This window comes from Hemiscyllium ocellatum, chromosome 19 (genome assembly GCF_020745735.1).
Source record: "Hemiscyllium ocellatum isolate sHemOce1 chromosome 19, sHemOce1.pat.X.cur, whole genome shotgun sequence".
Lineage (NCBI taxonomy): Eukaryota > Metazoa > Chordata > Chondrichthyes > Orectolobiformes > Hemiscylliidae > Hemiscyllium > Hemiscyllium ocellatum.
The window spans coordinates 4,050,440-4,072,199 of record NC_083419.1 but is presented as its reverse complement, the minus strand read 5'-3'; the positions used below and the strand labels follow the sequence as shown (position 1 = coordinate 4,072,199).

Here is a 21,760-nt window from a genome sequence, read left to right as displayed (position 1 = left end):
ATTTCTTTGGACAGGAATCCTCTCCCTGATTCACAGGTGCCTTCACCTGCCTCGAACACGCTCTCTTCACCTGGACCTTTCATCTTGCCTTTTACCAGAACTCAACATGTTCATTGAGAACTCCTGCTGTGATATAGGTTCTAATGGGTAAAGGGTACACGACCAACTTCCTCTGAACTGACTGAACTCATTGCTCGGAATTCCAACCTGACTTTGTCATCAAGCCGGTCAGCAAGGGTGGTGCTGTTGTCTGGTATGCTGAGCGCCCGCACTTGGATACCTCCTCCTATCTCCCTCGGACCACAATCCCACCACTGACAATAGGACACTGCATCCATTATTGTCACCAACCTCAAGTCATCTGGGTAACTCTCTATGACAACCTCCCTGCTCATAAACCCCAGTTCTACATTACCTGCTTCTACCTCTCCCTGAATTCCACATACAGGACTGTCAGGGAGCCCCAGTGCTTCTACCTGCTGCTCCCCATGGAACCTGTCTTAGCTCTTATGATCACTTATGCAACTTTTCTTTGATCCTGGCTGCTGTGCATTAATCTCCTTCCTCACCCCTCACCCCCCACCTCCCCACCTCGTTCATAGCTCTTTCTCTTTCTCTCTCTGGTCTCTGGGTCCACCTAACCACTCGCCTCCACCAATGCCCCCAACCTCACCTTTGACATAAATACCATTTTTTCCCAGCCGATGAAGAGTCACCGAACTCGAAACACTAATGCTTCTTTCTTTCCAGATGCTGCCAGAGCTGCTGAGTTTCTCCAACAATTTCTGCTTTTGCATTGGATCAAGTTTGGTGTTGGGAAAAATTCAGAACGGGGCATACGATCTGCTTGGTTTCTCTATTTTACCTAAATTAAAGAGACAGTCCCGAAACATATCTTAAAATCTTCATACTTGTTATAAAATGACATGCCTGTCAAAACTATTGGAATGGTTACAGTACAGAGGGCACGTCTGGGCCGTCTTGGCTCTCTACAAGAGCAGTTCAGCTAGTCCCATTCCTCTACAATGTTTGAAGTTTTCTCTGTTCAAGCATTTATCTGATTTATTTTTAAAACTCCCAATTGAGTTTGCCTTTATCACAATTTCAGGAAATGCATTCCAGAACTTAACCATATAATGCGTAAAATATGCTTGCCCATTTGTTACAACTGGTTATTTTATCAATCACTTTTAATCGGTATGGTCTTCCACAAATGGGAACAGTTTCTCTCTCCCGGGACCATGTATCATTGTGAACACCTTTACCTAATCTTCTCCAAGGAGCACGGCTTCTGCAATCTATCCTCATAACTGAAGTCCCTTATCAGTGGAGCCGTTCTTGCCAATCTTCTCTGCACCCTCTCAAGAGTCTTCACCTCCCTCCAAGAACGCAGTCCCACTGAGGCTAGACCAGTATTTTCACGGTGAATGACCACATATACAGATGAAATGCCACACTCTTTCCTCAGTTAGTAAACCTTCCAAAACAAATAAGGTCACTGACATCATTTCAAAGAAAGCACGCCCCCACTAAAACTTATGACAACACCTTTGGAAAGGATACAGAGAGTGCCTCTCCCATTATTAAAGGCTAAGTGATGTTAAGTACTGTTAAAAGTATGAGGTCAGACAGCTTATGATTCTGTACATGAACTAAATCATTACAAAATACAAACTGGCATGCTGTTGCCTCTCAGTGTACAGAGACTGATGGATAGAAGCAACTACTACTGGTACTGCAACTTTTAAAATCAATACTAGCTGTTCCAAAGACACCACATCATGTTTCTACTGGCACTTCATAACTTTGACAATAGTCTGGCTTATAGTCTGTAGTAAATGAGTGGTGACTGCCAGTTAATACACTAGACCACAGACAGGGTAAGGAAGTTAGCACTACCTCACCTTCAACATCACTCTATGCAGCACAACAGATTGGCAGAAATGTACTACAAAATGCACTTTTATTCTTAATAAAAACAGAAAATGCTGGAGAAAGGTCTGGTACTATCTGTGGAGAGAGTAACAGAATTAATGTTTTGAAACTGATCTGACGTCTTCAAAACAATTCTGAAGATATCAGGCTCAAAATAACGATGTTTCTTTCTCTGTAGATTTGGGCAGACATGCTGAATTTTGCTATCACTTTCTGTTTATATTTCAGATTTCCAGTATCGATAGTATTTTACTTTTATATGCATCTTTCATCCATGTTATTATATGAAAAATATTATACAGACTAATTATAGAAAAATATCAAACACTCATGATGTTGTTAATCCAACAGTTCAGCAAACCTAGCTGTTTATCACTCTCAATTCTTTAATAAACCTCATTTCTTTCTGTGTTTGATCCTCAGAAATGGTGGTATAGGAGTTGGTGGTGTAGTGGTAACGTTGCTAGACTGTAAGCGAGAGATAACAATAAATACTCCAGTGTTACTGATTCAAGTTCAATTGATAAAGCTGTATTAGAAAGCTGGTCGAAGTAACAGCAACCATGATAAGTATCATCGATTGTCACAAAAACCCATCTGATTCACTAACTTTCTTTCAGGAAAAAAAATCTGGTGTCTTCACCCGGTCTGGCCTATATGTGATAAACCGCAGAAATCAGCTCCAGGGTAACGAGGGATGAGCAATGAATGCTACCCTCCCCTAAGGTGCTGCGTTTTCATACGTTGTAATATTTCTGCAGCAGTTCATCTGCTCAAAGCTCTTCCACCTTGAATTCCTTTCTGAACTTGTCCCTAGTAAATCGCTCATCCTTTTCATCCTAATTATTCTTTCAGGTATGGCCTTTACCTTGCCTCCTTCATGTGGATTTGAACGTGCCTGACAATTGTGGTTAAATCATCCGATGCCACAATAAGCACCATTGAGTGTTTCTTCAGTCATCCAAAACTACACACTTTGCCAGCATCACCCACAATGCAAAAGCCAATCTCCCCTCGCTCCTCTTTATAATCAGCCATCTTCTTAAAACCTTCCTCCCAATAATCCCCTTTCCACATTCATCTCCAACAAATGCAAGCAACTTGTAGTCTTCTTTTGCTACTAAGTTGGAGTCCATGTGTTCAGTGACCTACGATATACTCTCCTCTTCAAATTTCCCTTCACAAAAGTTCCACTCTGCACTAGCTCTGACTCAGTCAGAAGTCACATGACACCAGGTTACGGTCCAACAAATTGATGTGAAATCATAACCTGTTGTCATGTGACTTCTGGCTTTCTCCATCCCAGTCCAACACCGGCACCTCCACATCGTAGCCCTGACTCAGCATTATGTCTTTTATATCTCTCTCTCTCTCCTCTGTGAAAACAACTTGTGCCTCTTTCAAGCCTTCCAACATCCCCGATGCCGCACAGCTTCTCCAGTATTCTAATGAAAAATTTCCTTCAGTTAAACATCATAATTTTCTTCATCTTCATCACAAATCCTGTTCCCTGGCCCCCAACTCCCTGCCCTGACACAGAAGGTCCTCAGCTCACTGTGAGCTCAGAATTGTTTAAAACATTGTACATAAGCATCAAGAAATTCCAACAGAGCCATTTTATCATGGCAATATTTCTGCACATATTAAAAATGATTGGTCTTTGTCATTTTTGAGGAAAATATAACATAAATGTGCTTGCAGGAAGGTGAAACATTAAAATAAATTCCTACTTTTAGATATTTTTAACATGTTCAGATAGGTCACAGGCTATGTTTGGATCAAGCGGGGCTTGAACCCATGTCTCTTGGCCCACTGGTAGATGTATTACTGTTGAGCTACAGACCTTCCTTGTTTTGTTTTATCCATTCATGGGATGAGAGCATTGCTGACTAGGTCCAGCATTTACTGTCCATCCCTAATTATCCAGACAGCAGTTAAGAGTCAGCCACGTTGATGTGGGTCTGGTGTCAAATGTAGGCCAGACCAGGGAAGGATGGCAGTTTCCTTCTCTGAACATCATTAGTAAACCAGATGGGCTTTTCCAACAATCAATTATTAGACCCTTGGTGGGATTTGTACCCAGAACATTACCTGCGTCTCTAGCAGAAAATTGATAATACCACTAGGCCATGACGTCTCCATACGTTCATGTTTGCTTTTGAATGCTAGGGAGGAGCAGGTCTTCAAGAACAAAAAATGAAAGCAGTAACAATTGGCATTGGCACACTGGACTATTAAATGAAGCTCAGACTACTCGAGGCATTGGCTCAAATCTCAAAATTTAAATGCAAAATTTAAATTCAATTTATAGGAGAGAGTCTGGAATTGAAATGTTACCATGAAACTACCATTGATTCTCGTAAAAGTCCACCTGGTTCACTGGTGTCCTTTAGGGAAGGGAAACTGCCATCCTTATTGGAGGGACACCACCGCCTGGGCAGCCTACAGCCCAGAGGACTCAACATTAAGTTCTCTAATTTCAAATAATCTTCCTAACCATCCTCACCACCCCCTCCCATCCCTCCAACCAGCTCCTTCTTCCAACTACCAATCATTCCTCCTTTCGATCTATCAGATTGTACCTCCCACCTGGATTCCCCTATCACCACCTCACCAATACGCCCCTCTCCTCACCCATAACCTTTCTCCCTCTTTCTTTATCTGCAACTCCCCCTACCCCCATTCCTGAAGAAGGGTTGTACCCGAAATGTCGGATTTCTCCACTTCCAGATGCTGCCTGGCTTGCTGTGCTCTTCCAGCCTCCTGCTTGACCTTCTGATCTGGCCTTATCTGTGACTCAACACCCACAGCAACATGGCTGACCTTTAATCGTGATTCTGTTCTATTCTATTGTGTGTAATGGCCTAGGAAGTCACACGGTCCAAGGGCAATTAGGGATGGGGAACAAGTCTTGGCCTTGTCAATGATGCCAACATCTCATGAAAGAACAAATTAAAAACAGTGAAGGAGTTTCATAAGAATACTATCAAAGACTGGCATGAAAACTCGTTTAAACAAAGGCACTAGAAGTGATAACACAAGACAATGATGGACAGTGAATTCAAGGACAGCCTTCCCTTGAACCACATACTGTGGACAAAAAAACAATAACCCACCAAAGACTGTTTTGAAACTCAACAATAATATTTTCTAAACCAGCAGCAAAAGGTTAGACCAGCACTGAGGCATTATTTTCCATTTACCATTTTCTTCAAAACAGAAATTATTCACAGATAATGAAGTAATTCAAGAAGTAATGACTGAGACCGCTGACAATCCAGGACCTGTCACAGTAGCAAGAGGAGTGAAATCTTTGTCCGAATACATCTGTCAGCAACTACAGTAGGACCTGAAGGACTGCGAATGTTTCTCAATGCAATTCGATGAATCCATTGTCATGATCAGTTGTTTTTGTGGGCATGGTTTTAAAGTAAAACTGAACTAAAGAGGATCCTCTTGTTCTTTTGCTGCTTAATGATCAGCTTTGAATACAATGCATGGTGGAGAAGGCTCAAAGGCTTACTCATGTTACTATTGTCTGTTTGAAGAGAGAACATGGGTGGGGATATCTACAATTAACTCAAAAGATACATCCTTGAGCATACCATTTCAATCAAGAGATTGGTTGGTTTTCATTTTAACTGATGGTGCACCAGCCATTGGCACAAACGAAGGCTCTGCTGCATTTCACAGGAATCATCCTGATTTCCCTCTGTTCGCACACTCCATAATCCAAGCAAGTAAGTTCCGCATGTTGAGGAAGAAGAGATTGTATCCAGAATGAGACAGTCTGAGTGAATATATAGCTCTGGAATTTGGAGGTAACATGGGAATCTAGTGCACAGGAATCCGGATTACATCCGTGATTTCTCTGATGCTTTAAATCAGTTTCAGAATTTCCAGTCTGTGGGCTCCAGCCACCTCCTTTTTATCATACACATCCAATCTCTACATGTCATTCCCCGATCAGGATGGTCTCAGGGCTCTCCATTACTCACTCCTTCCTGGAACAAAGACCTGTATTACCCCCATCGAACACCACCCTTCTCCGCCTGACTGAGCTCATCCTCACTGTCCAACTTAACTTTTAATTCTTCTCATTTTCTTCAGGTCAAGAGGCTGGCCATGGGTCACAGTTATGCCCGTCTCTGTGGAACATTCTTTTTCTAGTCCTACTCCGGCCGCTACCCACAGTCTTTCTCCACTATATCAATGACATCATCGGTGCTGCATCCCTCCCTCATCCGGAATTGGAAAAGTTTATCAATTTCGCTTCCAATTTCCACTCTGTTCTCACCTTCACCTGGTCCATCTCTGACTCCTCCCTTCCCTTCTTCGATATCACTGTTTCTGTTTCTGGGGATAGATTGGCCACGAATTTTCATTATAAACCCACCAACTCCCAGTTACCTGCACTAGACATCCTCACACCCTGCTTCCTGGAAAGGCTCTATTCCATTCTCCCAGTTCATCCATCTCCATTGCAACTTTTTGAAGATGCCAACTTTGACAAGGGGGCTTCCAAGATGTCTACCTTATTCCTCAAGAGAGGATTCCCCAGCATCATGGCTGACGTGGTCCTCAGTTGATCCAACTGACTGCCCGCACTTTGGCCCTCAGCCCCTCTCTTCCTTCCTACAACAGCAATACAGTCCCTCCTGTACTCACCTACCATCCCACCAGCATCCACATTCATAAGCCACAATTTCAGCCACATCTAGCAGAATGCCCACAACCAGACATATATTCCCCTCTCCTTTCGTCAGTCTTCTGCAGGGACTGTTCTCTCCAGAGTAAATTGGTCCACTCCTCATTCATTTCCAACACCTCCCCACAGCCTCATGGCATGTTCCCCTGCAAACACAGATGGTGTAACACCTGCCCATTTATTTCCACCCTGCTCACAATCCAAGGCCCCAAACACATCTTTCAGGTGAAGTAGTGCTTTACCTGCACTTCGCTCAATTTAGTCTACCGTATTCGCTGCTCATAATGTGGCCTCCTCCACATTGGCGAAATGAAACACAGACCATGTGACCACTTTGCAGAACACCTATGTTCTGTCTGCAAAAACCGCCCTGAGCAGCCAGTTGCCTGCCACTTCAACACACCACTATGCCTCCTAGCCAACATCTCCGTCTCAGGTTTCCAGCAAAGCTCAGTGCAAGCTGGAAGAACAGCACCTCATTTTCTGCTTGGGAACTGTGCATCCTACTAAGCTCAACATCGAGTTCAATAATTGTACGGCTTGAACATGTTCTCCCACGCCTTACCCCAAACCACACACACCATGGACTGCTACCACACACTACCCACTGTCAGCTACTGTACCCATTAGCAGCTCCATTCTCCCAAGGTGACCATTATCCAGCCCCTTGCCAGTCCAACTGTTCTTCTCTTTCTTTGGGCTCTATCTGCAAATATTGTTTACACCTTCCCCCTCCCTCACACCAACCTTTTGATGGTTGCAATCAGTTTTGAAGAAAAGTCACTGGACCTGAAACGGTGACTGTGTTTTCTCTCTCAAACCTACTGAGCTTTTCCCAGCAATTTCTGTTTCCTTCCACTTGAACCATGCTGGGATGGGAGTCCAGGTGAATTGCTTAACAAAGGATGTGGAAAGGATTTTAAACTAAATAATGGGGGGGGATGAATTCATTTATATGACAATTATGGCTGGAGTTAAGGGATGGGGTCCCAGGGCTCAGCAGAGGTTATTAAAGTTTCCCATACAAGTACGAGGACAGAAAGTGTGGAAGGGAGTCAGGAACCTAACTTCAGGCACAGCAGATAAGGAGATAACTATGAGAAGGGGGTAGTCAATGCAGGCCTGAGAGTGTTGAACTTGAATGTGCGCAGTATATGAAACACAGTAAATGAGCTTGCAGCACAGATTGAAATTGGCGAGTACAATGTTGTGGGTATCACAGAGATGTGGCTGCAAGGGGATCAAGGCAGGGAATTAAATATCCAACAAGACACGTCCTATCGAAAGGACTGGCAAACTGGCAGAGGGGTCACGATGTCTTGTTAGTAAGAAATTAAATTAAATTGATACAAAGAAGTGATATAGAGTTGCAAGGCATAGAATCTGTGTGGGTAGAGCTGAGGAACTGCAAGGGGAAAATGACCCTGATGGGGCTTCCGAGCGGCAGTCAGGATGTGGGCAAGAAAATAAATCCGGAAATAAAAAAGTCATGTAAGGAAGGCAATATTATAATAATCATGGAGCACCACAGAATGCACATGGATTGAGAAATTTGGATTGATAAAGAAAATAAATTTGTGGGACATCTACAAGATTTTCCTTTTGAGCAGATTGGAGTGGAGCCCGTTAGAGAACAGGCACTTCTGGATTTAGTGATATGCACTGAGATAGATTTGATTAGGGAGCTTAAAGAGAAGGAAACCTAGGGGGGGGCAGTTACCATAATATGATATAAGCTGGAATCAGATGTAATGGTATTACAATTGAGTAAAGGAAACCAAAAAGACGCGAGAGAGGAGTTGGCCAGAGTTGACTGCAAGAGGAGCTTTACAGGGAGGGCAGTAGAGTAGCAATAGCAGGAATATCTGGGGGTAAATAGAGAGAAATTCCCAGCAGAAATTCATTCTAAGGAAGAAGCAGCATTCTAAGGGGAAGATGGGGCAAACATGTCTGCTTGCATGGCAGGAAAGTCAGGGATAGCATAAAAAGAGAAAGCTTACAAGATGAACATTAGTGGGAAGCCTTTAAAAACCAACACAGGCTAACTAAAAAGCAACAAGGGGGAAAAGATGAAATATAAGGGTCAGCTAGCTAGTAATATAAAAGAAGATTGCAAAATATCTAAAAGGTAAGAGAGAGGTATGAATGAGCATTGGAACACCTGAAAATTAGGTTGAAGGGCATAGGTTTAGGGTGAGAGGGGAAAGATATAAAAGAGACCTAAGAGGGAACTTTTTCACACAGAGGGTGGTACGGGTATGGAATGAGCTGCCAGAGGAAGTGGTGGAGGCTGGTACAATTACAGCATTTAAGAGGCATTTGGATGGGTATATGAATAGGAAGGGTTTGGAGGGATATGGGCCAGGAGCTGGCAGGTGGGACTAGATTGGGTTGGGATATCTGATTGGCGTGGATGGATTGGACCGAAGGGTCTGTTTCCATGCTGTACATCTCTATGACTCTAAGTAATAACGGGGAGCCAAGAAATGACGCAGGACCTGAATAGTGCTTTCCATCAGTCTTCACAGTGGAAGACACCAGCAGCATTTCAGAACTTCGAGAGAGTCAATGGGCGAGATGGGTGTAGTGTGTGGAGAAAGTGCGAGGCATGCTGAAAGGTTTGAAGGTGGATAAGTCACCCCAGACCAGATGGCGAATCCCCAGAGTTCTGAAGGAAATAGCTGAGGGGATTGTAGAGGCATTGGTGATGTTCTTTCAGGAATCACTGGGGTCAGTGAGGGTCCCAGAGTACTCAAAAGTGGGTAACGTAACACTCCTGTGTAAGAAGGGAGAGAGGCAGGAGACAGGAAACTATAGCCCTGTTAGCCTGACCTCAGTCACTGGTAAGATTTTAGGGTCCATTATTATGGATGGGACCATAGAGTATTTTGAATCATAGAACAGAATCATAGAATCCCTGCAGTGTGGAAACAGGCCATTTGGCCCAACAAGTCTACACTGACCTTCCAAAAGAGTAACCCACCCAGACCCATTCCCCCCTATCCTATTACTCTCCTTTTACCCCTGACTAATGTACCTAACCTACATACCCCTGAAGGCAATGAGCAAAATAGCATGGCCAATTCACCTAACCTGCACATCCTTGGACTCTAGGAGGAAACCGGAGCACCCGGAGGAAACCCACACAGACACGAGAGAATGTGCAAACTCCACACAGGCAGTCGCTCGAGACTGGAATCGAACCTGGGTCTCTGGCACTTTGAGACAGCAGTGCTTAACCATTGAGCCCCTGTGCCCTCTCCTTGCATGGTAAAATAGGGCAAAGTCAAGGCAGCTTCACCAAAGTGAAGTCAAGTTTGACAAATCTGTTAGAATTCTTTGAGGATATAACAAGCAAGTTAGACTGAGGACAGTCAGAAGATGTGATGTTTTTGGATTTCCAGAAGGCCTTTGACAACATTTAGCACAGGAGGCTAAATAAAATCTAAGCCCATGGTATTAATGGAAAAGTGCTGGCATAGATAGAGGACTGGCTGTCTGGCAGAAGGCAGACAGTCAAGATAAAAGGGTCTTCTTCAGGATGGCAGCCAATGACTTCCTGAGGTTCCCTGTTAGGATCACAACTTTCAGGTTGTACATCGACGATCTGGACAATCACCTTCTCAAGGCCAACTCGGAATGGCTAATAAATGCTCACCAACCAGCAACACTCATATCCCACAAATCAATAAAGAAGTCAACTGAGAGAAATCTTGCTAAGTTCATAAAGATAGGTGGAGGGAGAGTTAGTGTTGAGGAAGCAGGGAGGTTGTACAAGGACTTGGACAGGCTGGGAGTACGGGCAAAGTAGTGACAGAGGGAGTACAACGCAAGAAAGTGAGGCGATGCGCTTTGGTAGGAAGAACTGAGGTGTAATGGGGAAAGGTTTCGGAAATCTGAAGCACAAAGAAACTTGGGAGTCCTAGTTCAGGATTTTCTGAAGGCCATCATGCAGTTTCAGTTAGCACTTCGGAACCCAAATGCAATGTTAGCGTCCGTTTCAAGAGGGCTAGAATACAACAGCAGAGATGTAGTGCTGAGGCTGTGTAAGACCACATTTGGAATATCAAGAGGCATTTTGGATCCCATATCTAAGGAAAGATTTGCTGGCATTGGAGGGGTTCTAGAGGTGGTTTACAAGAATGATCTCAGGATGAAGAGCTTGTAATATGAGAAGTGGTTGAGGACTCTGGATCTGTACTCAATGGAGTTTCGAAGGACATGAGGGATCTGACTGAAACTTACAGAATACTGAGTGGCCTGCATTGAATGGGTATGGAGAAGATGCTTCTGCTACGAGGAGAGATTATGACCAGAGGGCATAGCCTCACAGTGAAGGAACAACCCTTCAGAACTGAGGTGAAGAGGAATTTATTCAGCTAGAGGGTGGTTAATCTCTGGAACTCACTGTCGCAGATGGCTGTGTATTTTAGGACAGAGATAGATTGATTGGGTAAGGGGATTTAGGGTTATCGGGAGAAGGCAGGAGGAATGGTTTTGAGAAGCATATCAAATGGCAGAGCATGGGCTAAATAGTCTAATCCTAATCCTCTATCTTATTATGGTCTTATTAGAGAGAAAAGCTACGGACTTTGCAAAAGAGTGCTTTTAAGATCGTAATCCTTTCAGCACTGCTTGTTTGAATCCTTACTCAATGACTCAATGTTTCCCGGGGGAGCTAATTGTCAATGCTGATGTGAGATGGTTAAATCAAGTAACTGTCCTGCAAAGATTTCTTAGATCTGATTCCTGAATTGTTATTTTTATTAAATAAAGGAATAAAGTATACAGGGAGCTGTTGAGCAATGTTTGGGTTCCTTACAGACATAATGGCAAAACGGAATGAGTTGAACTCTGAACTGTAGAGAAAGGACAGTGTCACAGCAACATATGCTCAGTGCTGTGAATGCATTCAAACTGAAACTGGGTCTGTGGTCCTCCCAATTAATAAAACAAAATGCTGCAACACTTTCAAAGTTGGAAGAAAATACTAGAAACAAAGTCAAAGATAAACAAAATAACACCACCAGAAAACTTCTGCAAAGCCCTGAGGAAGTTAGCACAAGAATTGATGTATTGGAACAATTCATCACGTTTGTCTCAAAACCATTCCTTCAATTATACATTGGTGGTTGGCTACCAAATTCCACCAGGGATTTGATTTTCAAACCTGCAAGGTTGATGTGGAGATAGTTACTGTACAAAATGGTATTGAGCTGAAAGCCAGCTTGAGACAGCAATTTTTGGGAACTTGCAAACAGAGAAAAATATCCATTCCTCTCATTCCCTTCCCTGCTTTTAAAGTTGAAGTTTACTTTGGCTCCACATCCCTCTGTGGGACAGCGTTCTCCCAAATTAAGATAATTAGGTCCAAGTATTGCATCAATCTTACAAACAGGCAAACTACAACCCAGCCTTCAAGGCACTGGCAGATACTGTGCAGTCACAGATGTCACACTACCAACTGGTGAATAGAGGACAACATGGATAATCACATACCCACTGGTTTTAGATTTATATAGCATTGAAAATAAATTGCTAATTCTACGTTTTCTTCAAGTAGACCTGGTATGCACTTAAATTCAAAAAAGTGATCATGTTCTTAAAGGTTGGAGACAACTGGGCTATATGAAAGAGTTTAAAGAAACAGCAAGTATCAGGAAAAATAAGAAAACCAATTATAAACCCTGAAAATCACCACATCTGCAACTCTGCCATTTATAAGGGGCACTACGCTGATATAGAAAGGCTCCCTTATAAGAAAGACAAAGGCAGCAGGTGTGAGGGAATACCGCCACTTCTAATGGTCCCCTACAAGACGTACGTTCCAAACCTGCGACCTCCACCACTTATAAAGATGGATGGATGATCCATCATCTACAGGGTGCCCTCCAAACCACTCACCACCCTGACTGGACCCCTCTTCCTCATAGCATCATCAATGTATCTAATCTAGCAGTTCTAGTCAGTGGCTGAACACTACACTCTTAAAAGTAATTAGCAGGGGCAACAAACGCTGGCCTTGCAGCAACACCAACCACTCGCAAACAAATTTTAAAAAGCAATTAGACAACATAGCGGACTCAAAAAGTTAACTGTGTTTTTCTCTCTCCACAGATGCTGAATTTCTCCAGCATTTTCTGTTTGTTTTTGCAACTAGTAAATACCAAATTCAAAACTCAATTCCCAAAATATTTACAAGATCATTTGGAGCAATTGGGACAAGTCTCACAGCAGGTGTTAAACTGACTGTTAAGAAACCAATTCTACCTGGCCATCCAAACACCCTTTATCGCAATCTGCTGCTTCCAACCCACAGTCAGACCTCACTGCAAATTGGTGTGTTCAACATGCAGCTAGATCTGCTGTCATAAACCACTGCTGATGCATTTGTTACAAAGCATACAGAGGGAAATATGATGATACATTCCCAGCCTCAAAGCTCACCTTTGCTTCCAGAATATTGAGAGTTGTTTCAATTTGCTGGATACGTAAAGTAAGACTGGCCAGTTTCTGAAACAGAGAGGATAAACTAATTACACATTTGTAATAATTGCACAAACACTTGAAAAACAGAAGTTACAATAGATTTTAAATGTAGAAAACGTCAATTTTTATTTGTACTTTTTCAAATATTTTCATGCAATATCTCATAACTGGACAGGTCAGCATTTATTGTCCAGTTCTATTTGTATGTGGAAAAGTGGTAGTGAATTGTGTTTTTGAACTACTGCAGTCTATTTGGCACTCTCAGTAACTAGGAGGAGTCTGCTATTGCTGCTTCTGGTATCCAACTTGAGCTAGGTGGTCGATGCAGTTTTATTTCTTTTAAACTTCTTGTAGCTGAGTGGCTTCCTATGATACATCAGATGGGATTTGACCTGTACCTACAGGACATTTTCCTGTCTACTTAAATTACTAATCAAGCTGTGCCACCTCGCAACCTTATCATGACTCTCAAACGCAACAAAGTTTGTAATCAGCAACATATTAGTTTCAAAGTGGAATGACAGATGGATAATTTAATAAAACAGCAACCAGTGACATTCAAACAAACAATCTAGTGAGGAGTGCTGAGTAAATGTGTTTCAATGTATGAGAGAGAGTGGGAAGAAGAGAATGGGATTAAAATTTATTGTCACGTGTACTTTTACATGAAAAATACAATGAAAAGTTTTATAAGTCACCCGACCATGGCAGGGAGAAAATGAGGACTGCAGATGCTGGAGATCAGAGTTGAGAGTGTGGTGCTGGAAAAGCTGAAAATGTGTTGCTGGTTAAAGCACAGCAGGTTAGGCAGCATCTCAGGAATAGGGAATTCGACGTTTCGAGCATAAGCCCTTCATCAGGAATGATGAAGGGCTTATGCTCGAAACGTCGACTTCCCTATTCCTGAGATGCTGCCTAACCTGCTGTGCTTTAACCAGCAACACATTTTCAGCTGTGATCTCCAGCATCTGCAGACCTCATTTTGTACCTGGTGCTGGAAAAGCACAGGTCAGGCAGCATCCGAGGAGCAGGAGAATCAATGTTTCTGACATAAGCCCTTCGTCAGGCGCCTAGAGGTCATACACATTAATGAAAGGAAGTAAAATTAAGAAAAAGTTCATCACAGTTCAGTTAATGGCCTACATGTAACTCCAGACCCACAACAATGTGGTTAATTCTTGACTACCCTCATAAATAGCCTCAGTTTACAGGCAATTAGAAAAGGGCAACAGATGCTGATAACTCCCAGTTGTAGGTATACTCCACAGATTTACAGAATTATTGTTGAAATTGCCAGGAATCAGTGTTGTAACCTGAATTCAAACCCAGCCACAGAGGAGACAAGGTCACATGGCATTACATTAAATTATTAGCTGCATAGTTAACTTTGCTGCACAGTTTAAAAAACACAGATGAACACAAAAATTATCGTCCAGGTACACTGTATTCACACTTCTGCAGAATATAAGCATTGTAAATCAGACAATGTACAAGAAAACCATCCACCGCGAGGAGTCAATTAATCAGAAACAAACAGAAGGAATTTTATGAAGTACCTCTTCACAAACAGTTGAAAAGCGATTCAGAAACCGGACAGTGTGTGCAATAAATTGGTTGAGAAATGCCACAGTCCTTTGTTGCTGGATGGCTGGAACCTGCAGTGAAAAATCCAAGATCAATTTCACATTGTCCTGACTATAGAAAGACAATTCAGGAAGCTTAAGTCAATTTTGATGCAGATTGAAGAATTGGGAAATATTCAGAGAGTTTCCAAAGGTGCAGTACATAAATACAGGGGGTACCCGACTTACCGAAGTCTGACTTACAAACACAATTCTATACTGTGGTGCAATTTTAAAGATCAACATACAAACATGTCCAATACTTAGGCACAGATGTTTTAGAACATAGAACATAGAACAATACAGCACAGAACAGGCCCTTCGGCCCACGATGTTGTGCCGAACATCTATCCTAGATTAAGCACCCATCCATGTACCTATCCAATTGCTGCTTAAAGGTCGCCAATGATTCTGACTCTATCACTCCCACGGGCAGCGCATTCCATGCCCCCACCACTCTCTGGGTAAAGAACCCACCCCTGACATCTCCCCTATACCTTCCACCCTTCACCTTAAATTTATGTCCCTTGTAACACTCTGTTGTACTCAGGGAAAAAGTTTCTGACTGTCTACTCTATCTATTCCTCTGATCATCTTATAAACCTCTATCAAGTCACCCCTCATCCTTCGCCGTTCCAACGAGAAAAGGCCGAGAACTCTCAACCTGTCCTCGTACGACCTATTCTCCATTCCAGGCAACATCCTGGAGAATTGCATTGTGTTCTAACTTTGTATACAAATCAACTTGAGAACAGATTCCGGAATGGAAGCCATTTGCAACCTGGAAACTCTCTGTACCAAATAAATACACACACCAAAAAATCCTAAATTAAGAAACATGTGCTTGAAAAATAATGAATAGTGTTCCATTTCCAGGTGATATTCTTTTTGGACTGATAAGATTCCAGATTGAAATCTGGCTCACTAGATCATATTTGCTATGTTATGGTTTTAATGAATTGGTCTGTCACTAAATCATAAGATCCAGTGCTGCAGACTTTAAACACTGCTGCAAACTTTTTAAACACACAGTCAAAATATAATCCCAAACGCTTCATTTGTAAACTGAAAGGAAAATACATCCCTGGTACAGTACCCAAAAGACAACTCCTACAATACTCACACTGGATTTCCCGAATCCAACATCTCTGAAGGTTTAGATTAGATCACTTACAGTGTGGAAACAGGCCCTTCGGCCCAACAAGTCCACACCGACCTTCCAAAGAGCAACCCACCCAGACCCGTTCCCCTACATTTACCCCTTCACCTAACACTATGGGCAATTTAGCCAATTCACCTAACCTGCACATTTTTGGATTGTGGGAGGAAACCCCATGCAGACATGGGGGGAATGTGCAAACTCCACACAGACAGTTGCCTGAGGCGGGATTGAACCCGGGTCTCTGGCGCTGTGAGGCAGCAGTGCTAACCACTGTGCCACCGTGCTCACTTGAAACTTCAACTTAGAGCTTGGAACCTCGGATAACTTTTTTTCTGAAGCTATCAAATTCCTGAGTTTACAGGTATTCAGCTTTAAGAAATCTCTTCAGGGTGTCATCCAACATCTCTGGTCTGGGACTAACACTGATTCTTCACGCTAAGATAAGCTAGTTCACAATTCCCTGAAGATAGTTGGGACTGCAGATGCTGCAAAGTCAGAGTCAATAAAGTGTGGAGCTGGAAAAAGCACAACAGGTTGGGCACCATCAGAGGAACAAGGAAGTCGACATTTTAGGTCAGAACCTTTCATAAGCTCTGATGAAGTCTCTGGCCTGAAACGTCAAGTCCCCTGCTCCTCTGATACTGCTTGATCTGCTGTGCTTTTTCCAGCTCCACGCTTTATCAGCTCAATATAGCCTTCCTTCTGAGAAGCACTGGACCTAACCATCACCTTTTCCAACACTTTCATATGACTGCCCCACTCAACATCCAACTGAATCTAAACGTTCCAGTAGTCTCAAACAAAACTTGAAGATCCATTATTTGCCTTGCTGGTTATAAAACAATGAGATAAACATAAATCCATTTGCTGTGCACAAAAACTAAAGCTAGACCTCATAAATTGTTTTAAAAGAAACTGCAATTGCAGAGCAAAGATGAGACATTAAAGTTACAGACTGGGTTTCGGGGTTAAGATTTTGACTAGAGGTCTATATTACAGTTTGGGGGTGAAAACTAGGGATTAAGCAGTAAGAAACACAGAATGTTGGAGAGAAGTTTGCCATTTGACCCCTCAAACCTGTTCTGCCAATTTTTATGATCATAGTTAATATTCCTTTATCCTTTTAGCCATAAAAGTTTTATCTAGCTCTTTCTTAAAAACAATATTTTCCACTTTCTGTGGCAGCAAATTCCATTGGCTCATCATTGGCTGGTTGAAATTGCTCCTGATCTCCTAAAAGATTTACCTCTTATCCTTAAATTATGGCCCTTGGTTCTAGTCTCCCCTACCTTCAGAAATATTCTTCCAGCATCTAACCTGCCTAGTCCTGTTAGAATTTTACAGATTTCGGTGAGATCCTCCACCCTCCCTCACTTTTTCTAAACTCTAATGAATACAATCATAACTGACTCAACTCTCCTCATACATCAGTCCTGCCTTCCCAGGAATCAACTTAGTGAACCTTCACTGCAATCCCTATGTATCAAGAGCATCCTAGCCCAGATAATGAGATCGAAACTACACACAATATTCCAGAAGTGCCCTATATTATTGCAGGAAGACATCCCCGCTCCTAAACTCAACTCCTCTTGCTGGAAGGCCATTGCCTTCTTTACCTCCTGCCGCACCTGTATTCTTATTTTCAGTGACTGATGTACAAGGACACTTAGGAATTGCTGATCATTCCCCTCTCTCAATTTATAGCTATTCACATAATAATCTGCCCTCCCATTTTTCCCACCAAAGTGTATTATCTCACATTAATCTACATTATGTTGCATTGGCGCTGCACTTACGCACTCACTCAGTCTGACCAACTTACATTGCAACATCAATGCATCCCTCTCACAGCTCACCCTACCACCCAGCTTTGTTTTGATTTGATTTAGATTAGATTACTTACAGTGTGGAAACAGGCCCTTCGGCCACACCGTCCCTCTGAAGAGCAACCCACCCAGACTCATTCCCCTACATTTACCCCTTCACCTAACACTACGGACAATTTAGCCTGGCCAGTTCACCTAAACTGCACATCTTTGGACTGTAGGAAGAAACTGGAGCACCCGGAGGAAACCCACGCAGACACAGGGAGAATGTGCAAAGTTTAGGGCGGCACGGTGGCACAGTGGTTAGCACTGCTGCCTCACAGCACCTGTAGACCCGGGTTCAATTCCCGACTCAGGCGACTGACTGTGTGGAGTTTGCACGTTCTCCCCGTGTCTGCGTGGGTTTCCTCCGGGTGCTCCGGTTTCCTCCCACAGTCCCAAAGATGTGCGGGTCAGGTGAATTGGCCATGATAAATTGCCCGTAGTGTTAGGTAAGGGGTAAATGTAGGGGTATGGGTGGGTTGCGCTTCGGCGGGTCGGTGTGGACTTGTTGGGCCGAAGGGCCTGTTTCCACACTGTAAGTCTAATCTAATCTACACACAGACAGTTGCCCGAGGTGGGAATGGAACCTGGGTCTCTGGCACTGTGAGACAGCAATGCTAACCACTGTGCCACCCAGTCACATGTACCATCTGTAAAGTTTGAGATATTACATTTAATTCCTTCATCTAAATCATTAACATACAACATGAATAGCTGGGGCCTGAACACCAATCCCTGCAAAAGGCCCCACTAGTCACTGCATGCCATACAGAAAAAGACTTGTTTATTTCTACTCTTGGTTTCCTATCTACTAACCAATTTTTTATATTCTACATCCCAATCTAATGCACTTTCATTTTACACATTAATCTCTTATGTTGAATTTTGTGGAAAGCGTTTGCATGTGCAAATAAGTGATATCCACTTGCATCCCCAATCAACCGTATTAGTTACATTGTTGACAAATTCCAGTACATTGGTTAAGCACAATTTCCCTTTTGCAAATCCATGCTGATAGGTGTTTAGAAGTTATGAGTTAATTTTTAACATTGTAGAGTCATAGTATCATAGAGATGTACAGCATGGAAACACACCCTTCGGTCCAACCCGTCCATGCCGACCAGATATCCCAACCCAATCTAGTCCCACCTGCCAGCACCTGGCCCATATCTCTCCAAACCCTTCCTATTCATATACCCTCCAAATGCCTCTTAAATGTTGCGTGAAAAAGTCGCCCCTTAGGTCTCTTTTGTATCTTTCCTCTCTTGCCCTGAACCTATGCCCCTCTAGTTCTGGACTCCCCCACCCCAGGTGAAAGACTGTGCCTATTTACCCTATCCATGCCCCTCATAACTTTATAAATCTCTATAAGGTCACCCCTCAGCCTCCGACGCTCCAGGGAAAACAGCCCCAGCCTGTTCCAGGGTTCAGAGGTTACGGCTTGGGCATTAAGATGAGGGGTCAATATTGTGGTTTGGGGGGTTGTGTGGATTAAGGTTGAGTTGAAAGGGTCAAGATTATGGTTAAGGGTCAGGGTTGGGATTCAGGGGATAGGTCTGGGATTAAGGGGTTACAGGTCAGGGAGGGCCATTAAGGGGGTAAGGGTGAGGATGCAGCCTGTGGCTGAGGTTAGAGGTCAGGGGTTAAGACTAGGGTCTGGGGCTGAGGTCAGAGTTGAGGGGTGAACATTTAAACCATCGCTGATAAAACCGATCCAAGCCCCCCCCCCCGGGCCTCTGTCCCCACCCCGCCCCCCCCCCGGTGAAGACGATCCCCTCCCCCCTCACCCCTCACCCGGAGCAGGTCGATCCCTGATCCCACCAGCGGGAGCCCGTCCGCGTCCATTCCGCCCGGAAACACCTCCTGACCCCTGACCCGGAAGGGAAGCTGGTGCGGCCAGGGGCGGGAGAAGCGCAGGTGGGCGTGTCCTCATAGCCCCGCCCCCAAGGGAAGAGTCCCTGTGTGTGTCCCCATGTCCCTGTGTGTGTCCCCATGTCCCTGTGTGTGTGTGTCCCTATGTCCCTGTGTGTGTGTGTCCCCGTGTCCCTGTGTGTGTGTGTCCCCGTGTCCCTATGTGTGTGTCCCCATGTCCCTGTGTGTGTGTGTCCCCATGTCCCTGTGTGTGTGTGTCCCCATGTCCCTGTGTATGTCCCTATGTCCCTGTGTGTGTGTGTCCCCGTGTCCCTGTGTGTGTCCCCATGTCCCTGTGTGTGTCCCCATGTCCCTGTGTGTGTGTGTCCCTGTGTGTGTGTGTCCCCGTGTCCCTGTGTGTGTGTGTGTCCCCATGTCCCTGTGTGTGTGTGTCCCCATGTCCCTGTGTGTGTATGTCCCCATGTCTCTGTGTATGTCCCCATGTCCCTGTGTGTGTATGTCCCCATGTCCCTACGTCCCTGTGTGTGTGTGTCCCCGTGTCCCTGTGTGTGTGTGTCCCTGTGTGTGTATGTCCCCACGTCCCTGTGTGTGTGTGTGTCCCCATGTCCCTGTGTGTGTATGTCCCCATGTCTCTGTGTGTATGTCCCCATGTCCCTGTGTGTGTATGTCCCCATGTCCCTGTGTGTGTATGTCCCCATGTCTCTGTGTGTGTATGTCCCCATGTGTGTCCCCATGTCCCTGTGTATGTCCCCGTGTGTGTATGTCCCCACGTCCCTGTGTGTGTGTGTGTCCCCACGTCCCTGTGTGTGTGTGTGTCCCCGTGTCCCTCTGTGTGTGTGTCCCCGTGTCCCTCTGTGTGTGTGTCCCCATGTCCCTGTGTGTATGTCCCCACGTCCCTGTGCGTGTATGTCCCCATGTCCCTGTGTGTGTATGTCCCTGTGTGTGTGTGTCCCCATGTCCCTGTGTGTGTATGTCCCTGTGTGTGTATGTCCCCATGTCCCTGTGTGTGTATGTCCCCACGTCCCTGTGTGTGTGTGTCCCCATGTCCCTGTGTGTATGTCCCCATGTCCCTGTGCGTGTATGTCCCCATGTCCCTGTGTGTGTCCCCATGTCCCTGTGTGTGTATGTCCCCATGTCCCTGTGTGTGTACGTCCCTGTGTGTGTATGTCCCCACGTCCCTGTGTGTGTGTGTCCCCACGTCCCTCTGTGTGTGTGTCCCCATGTCCCTGTGTGTATGTCCCCACGTCCCTGTGTGTGTATGTCCCCATGTCCCTGTGTGTGTATGTCCCTGTGTGTGTGTGTCCCCATGTCCCTGTGTGTGTATGTCCCTGTGTGTGTATGTCCCCATGTCCCTGTGTGTGTATGTCCCCATGTCTCTGTGTGTGTCCCCACGTCCCTGTGTATGTCCCCATGTCCCTGTGTGTGTGTCCCCACGTCCCTCTGTGTGTGTGTCCCCATGTCCCTGTGTGTATATGTCCCCACGTCCCTGTGTGTGTATGTCCCCATGTCCCTGTGTGTGTATGTCCCTGTGTGTGTTTGTCCCCATGTCCCTGTGTGTGTATGTCCCTGTGTGTGTATGTCCCCATGTCCCTGTGTGTGTATGTCCCCATGTGTGTGTCCCCACGTCCCTGTGTATGTCCCCATGTCCCTGTGTGTGTATGTCCCCATGTCCCTACGTCCCTGTGTGTGTGTGTCCCCGTGTCCCTCTGTGTGTGTGTGTCCATGTCCCTGTGTGTATGTCCCCACGTCCCTGTGTGTGTATGTCCCCATGTCCCTGTGTGTGTATGTCCCTGTGTGTGTGTGTCCCCATGTCCCTGTGTGTGTATGTCCCCATGTCCCTGTGTGTGTATGTCCCCATGTCTCTGTGTGTATGTCCCCACGTCCCTGTGTGTGTGTGTCCCCATGTCCCTGTGTGTGTATGTCCCCACGTCCCTGTGTGTGTATGTCCCCACGTCCCTGTGTGTGTGTGTCCCCATGTCCCTGTGTGTGTATGTCCCCATGTCTCTGTGTGTATGTCCCCATGTCTCTGTGTGTATGTCCCCACGTCCCTGTGTGTGTGTGTCCCCATGTCCCTGTGTGTGTATGTCCCCATGTCCCTGTGTGT

At 44.7% G+C, this 21,760-nt stretch overlaps 1 protein-coding gene across 1 annotated transcript in view; it reads right to left on the bottom strand.

Moving 5' to 3' along the window:
• The window catches only part of washc3 (WASH complex subunit 3), a 46,302-nt gene extending 26,652 nt beyond the window's left edge, over positions 1 to 19,650 (bottom strand). The window contains exons 1-3 of the mRNA XM_060839597.1: positions 19,579 to 19,650; positions 14,689 to 14,787; positions 13,091 to 13,156 (exon numbers count right to left, since the gene is read on the bottom strand). Coding sequence (XP_060695580.1) covers positions 13,091 to 13,156; positions 14,689 to 14,787; positions 19,579 to 19,629 — 216 coding nt within the window. The 5' untranslated portion in view covers positions 19,630 to 19,650. The remainder of the gene's footprint in view (positions 1 to 13,090; positions 13,157 to 14,688; positions 14,788 to 19,578) is intronic.
• Between the last annotated feature and the right edge of the window lie 2,110 nt (positions 19,651 to 21,760).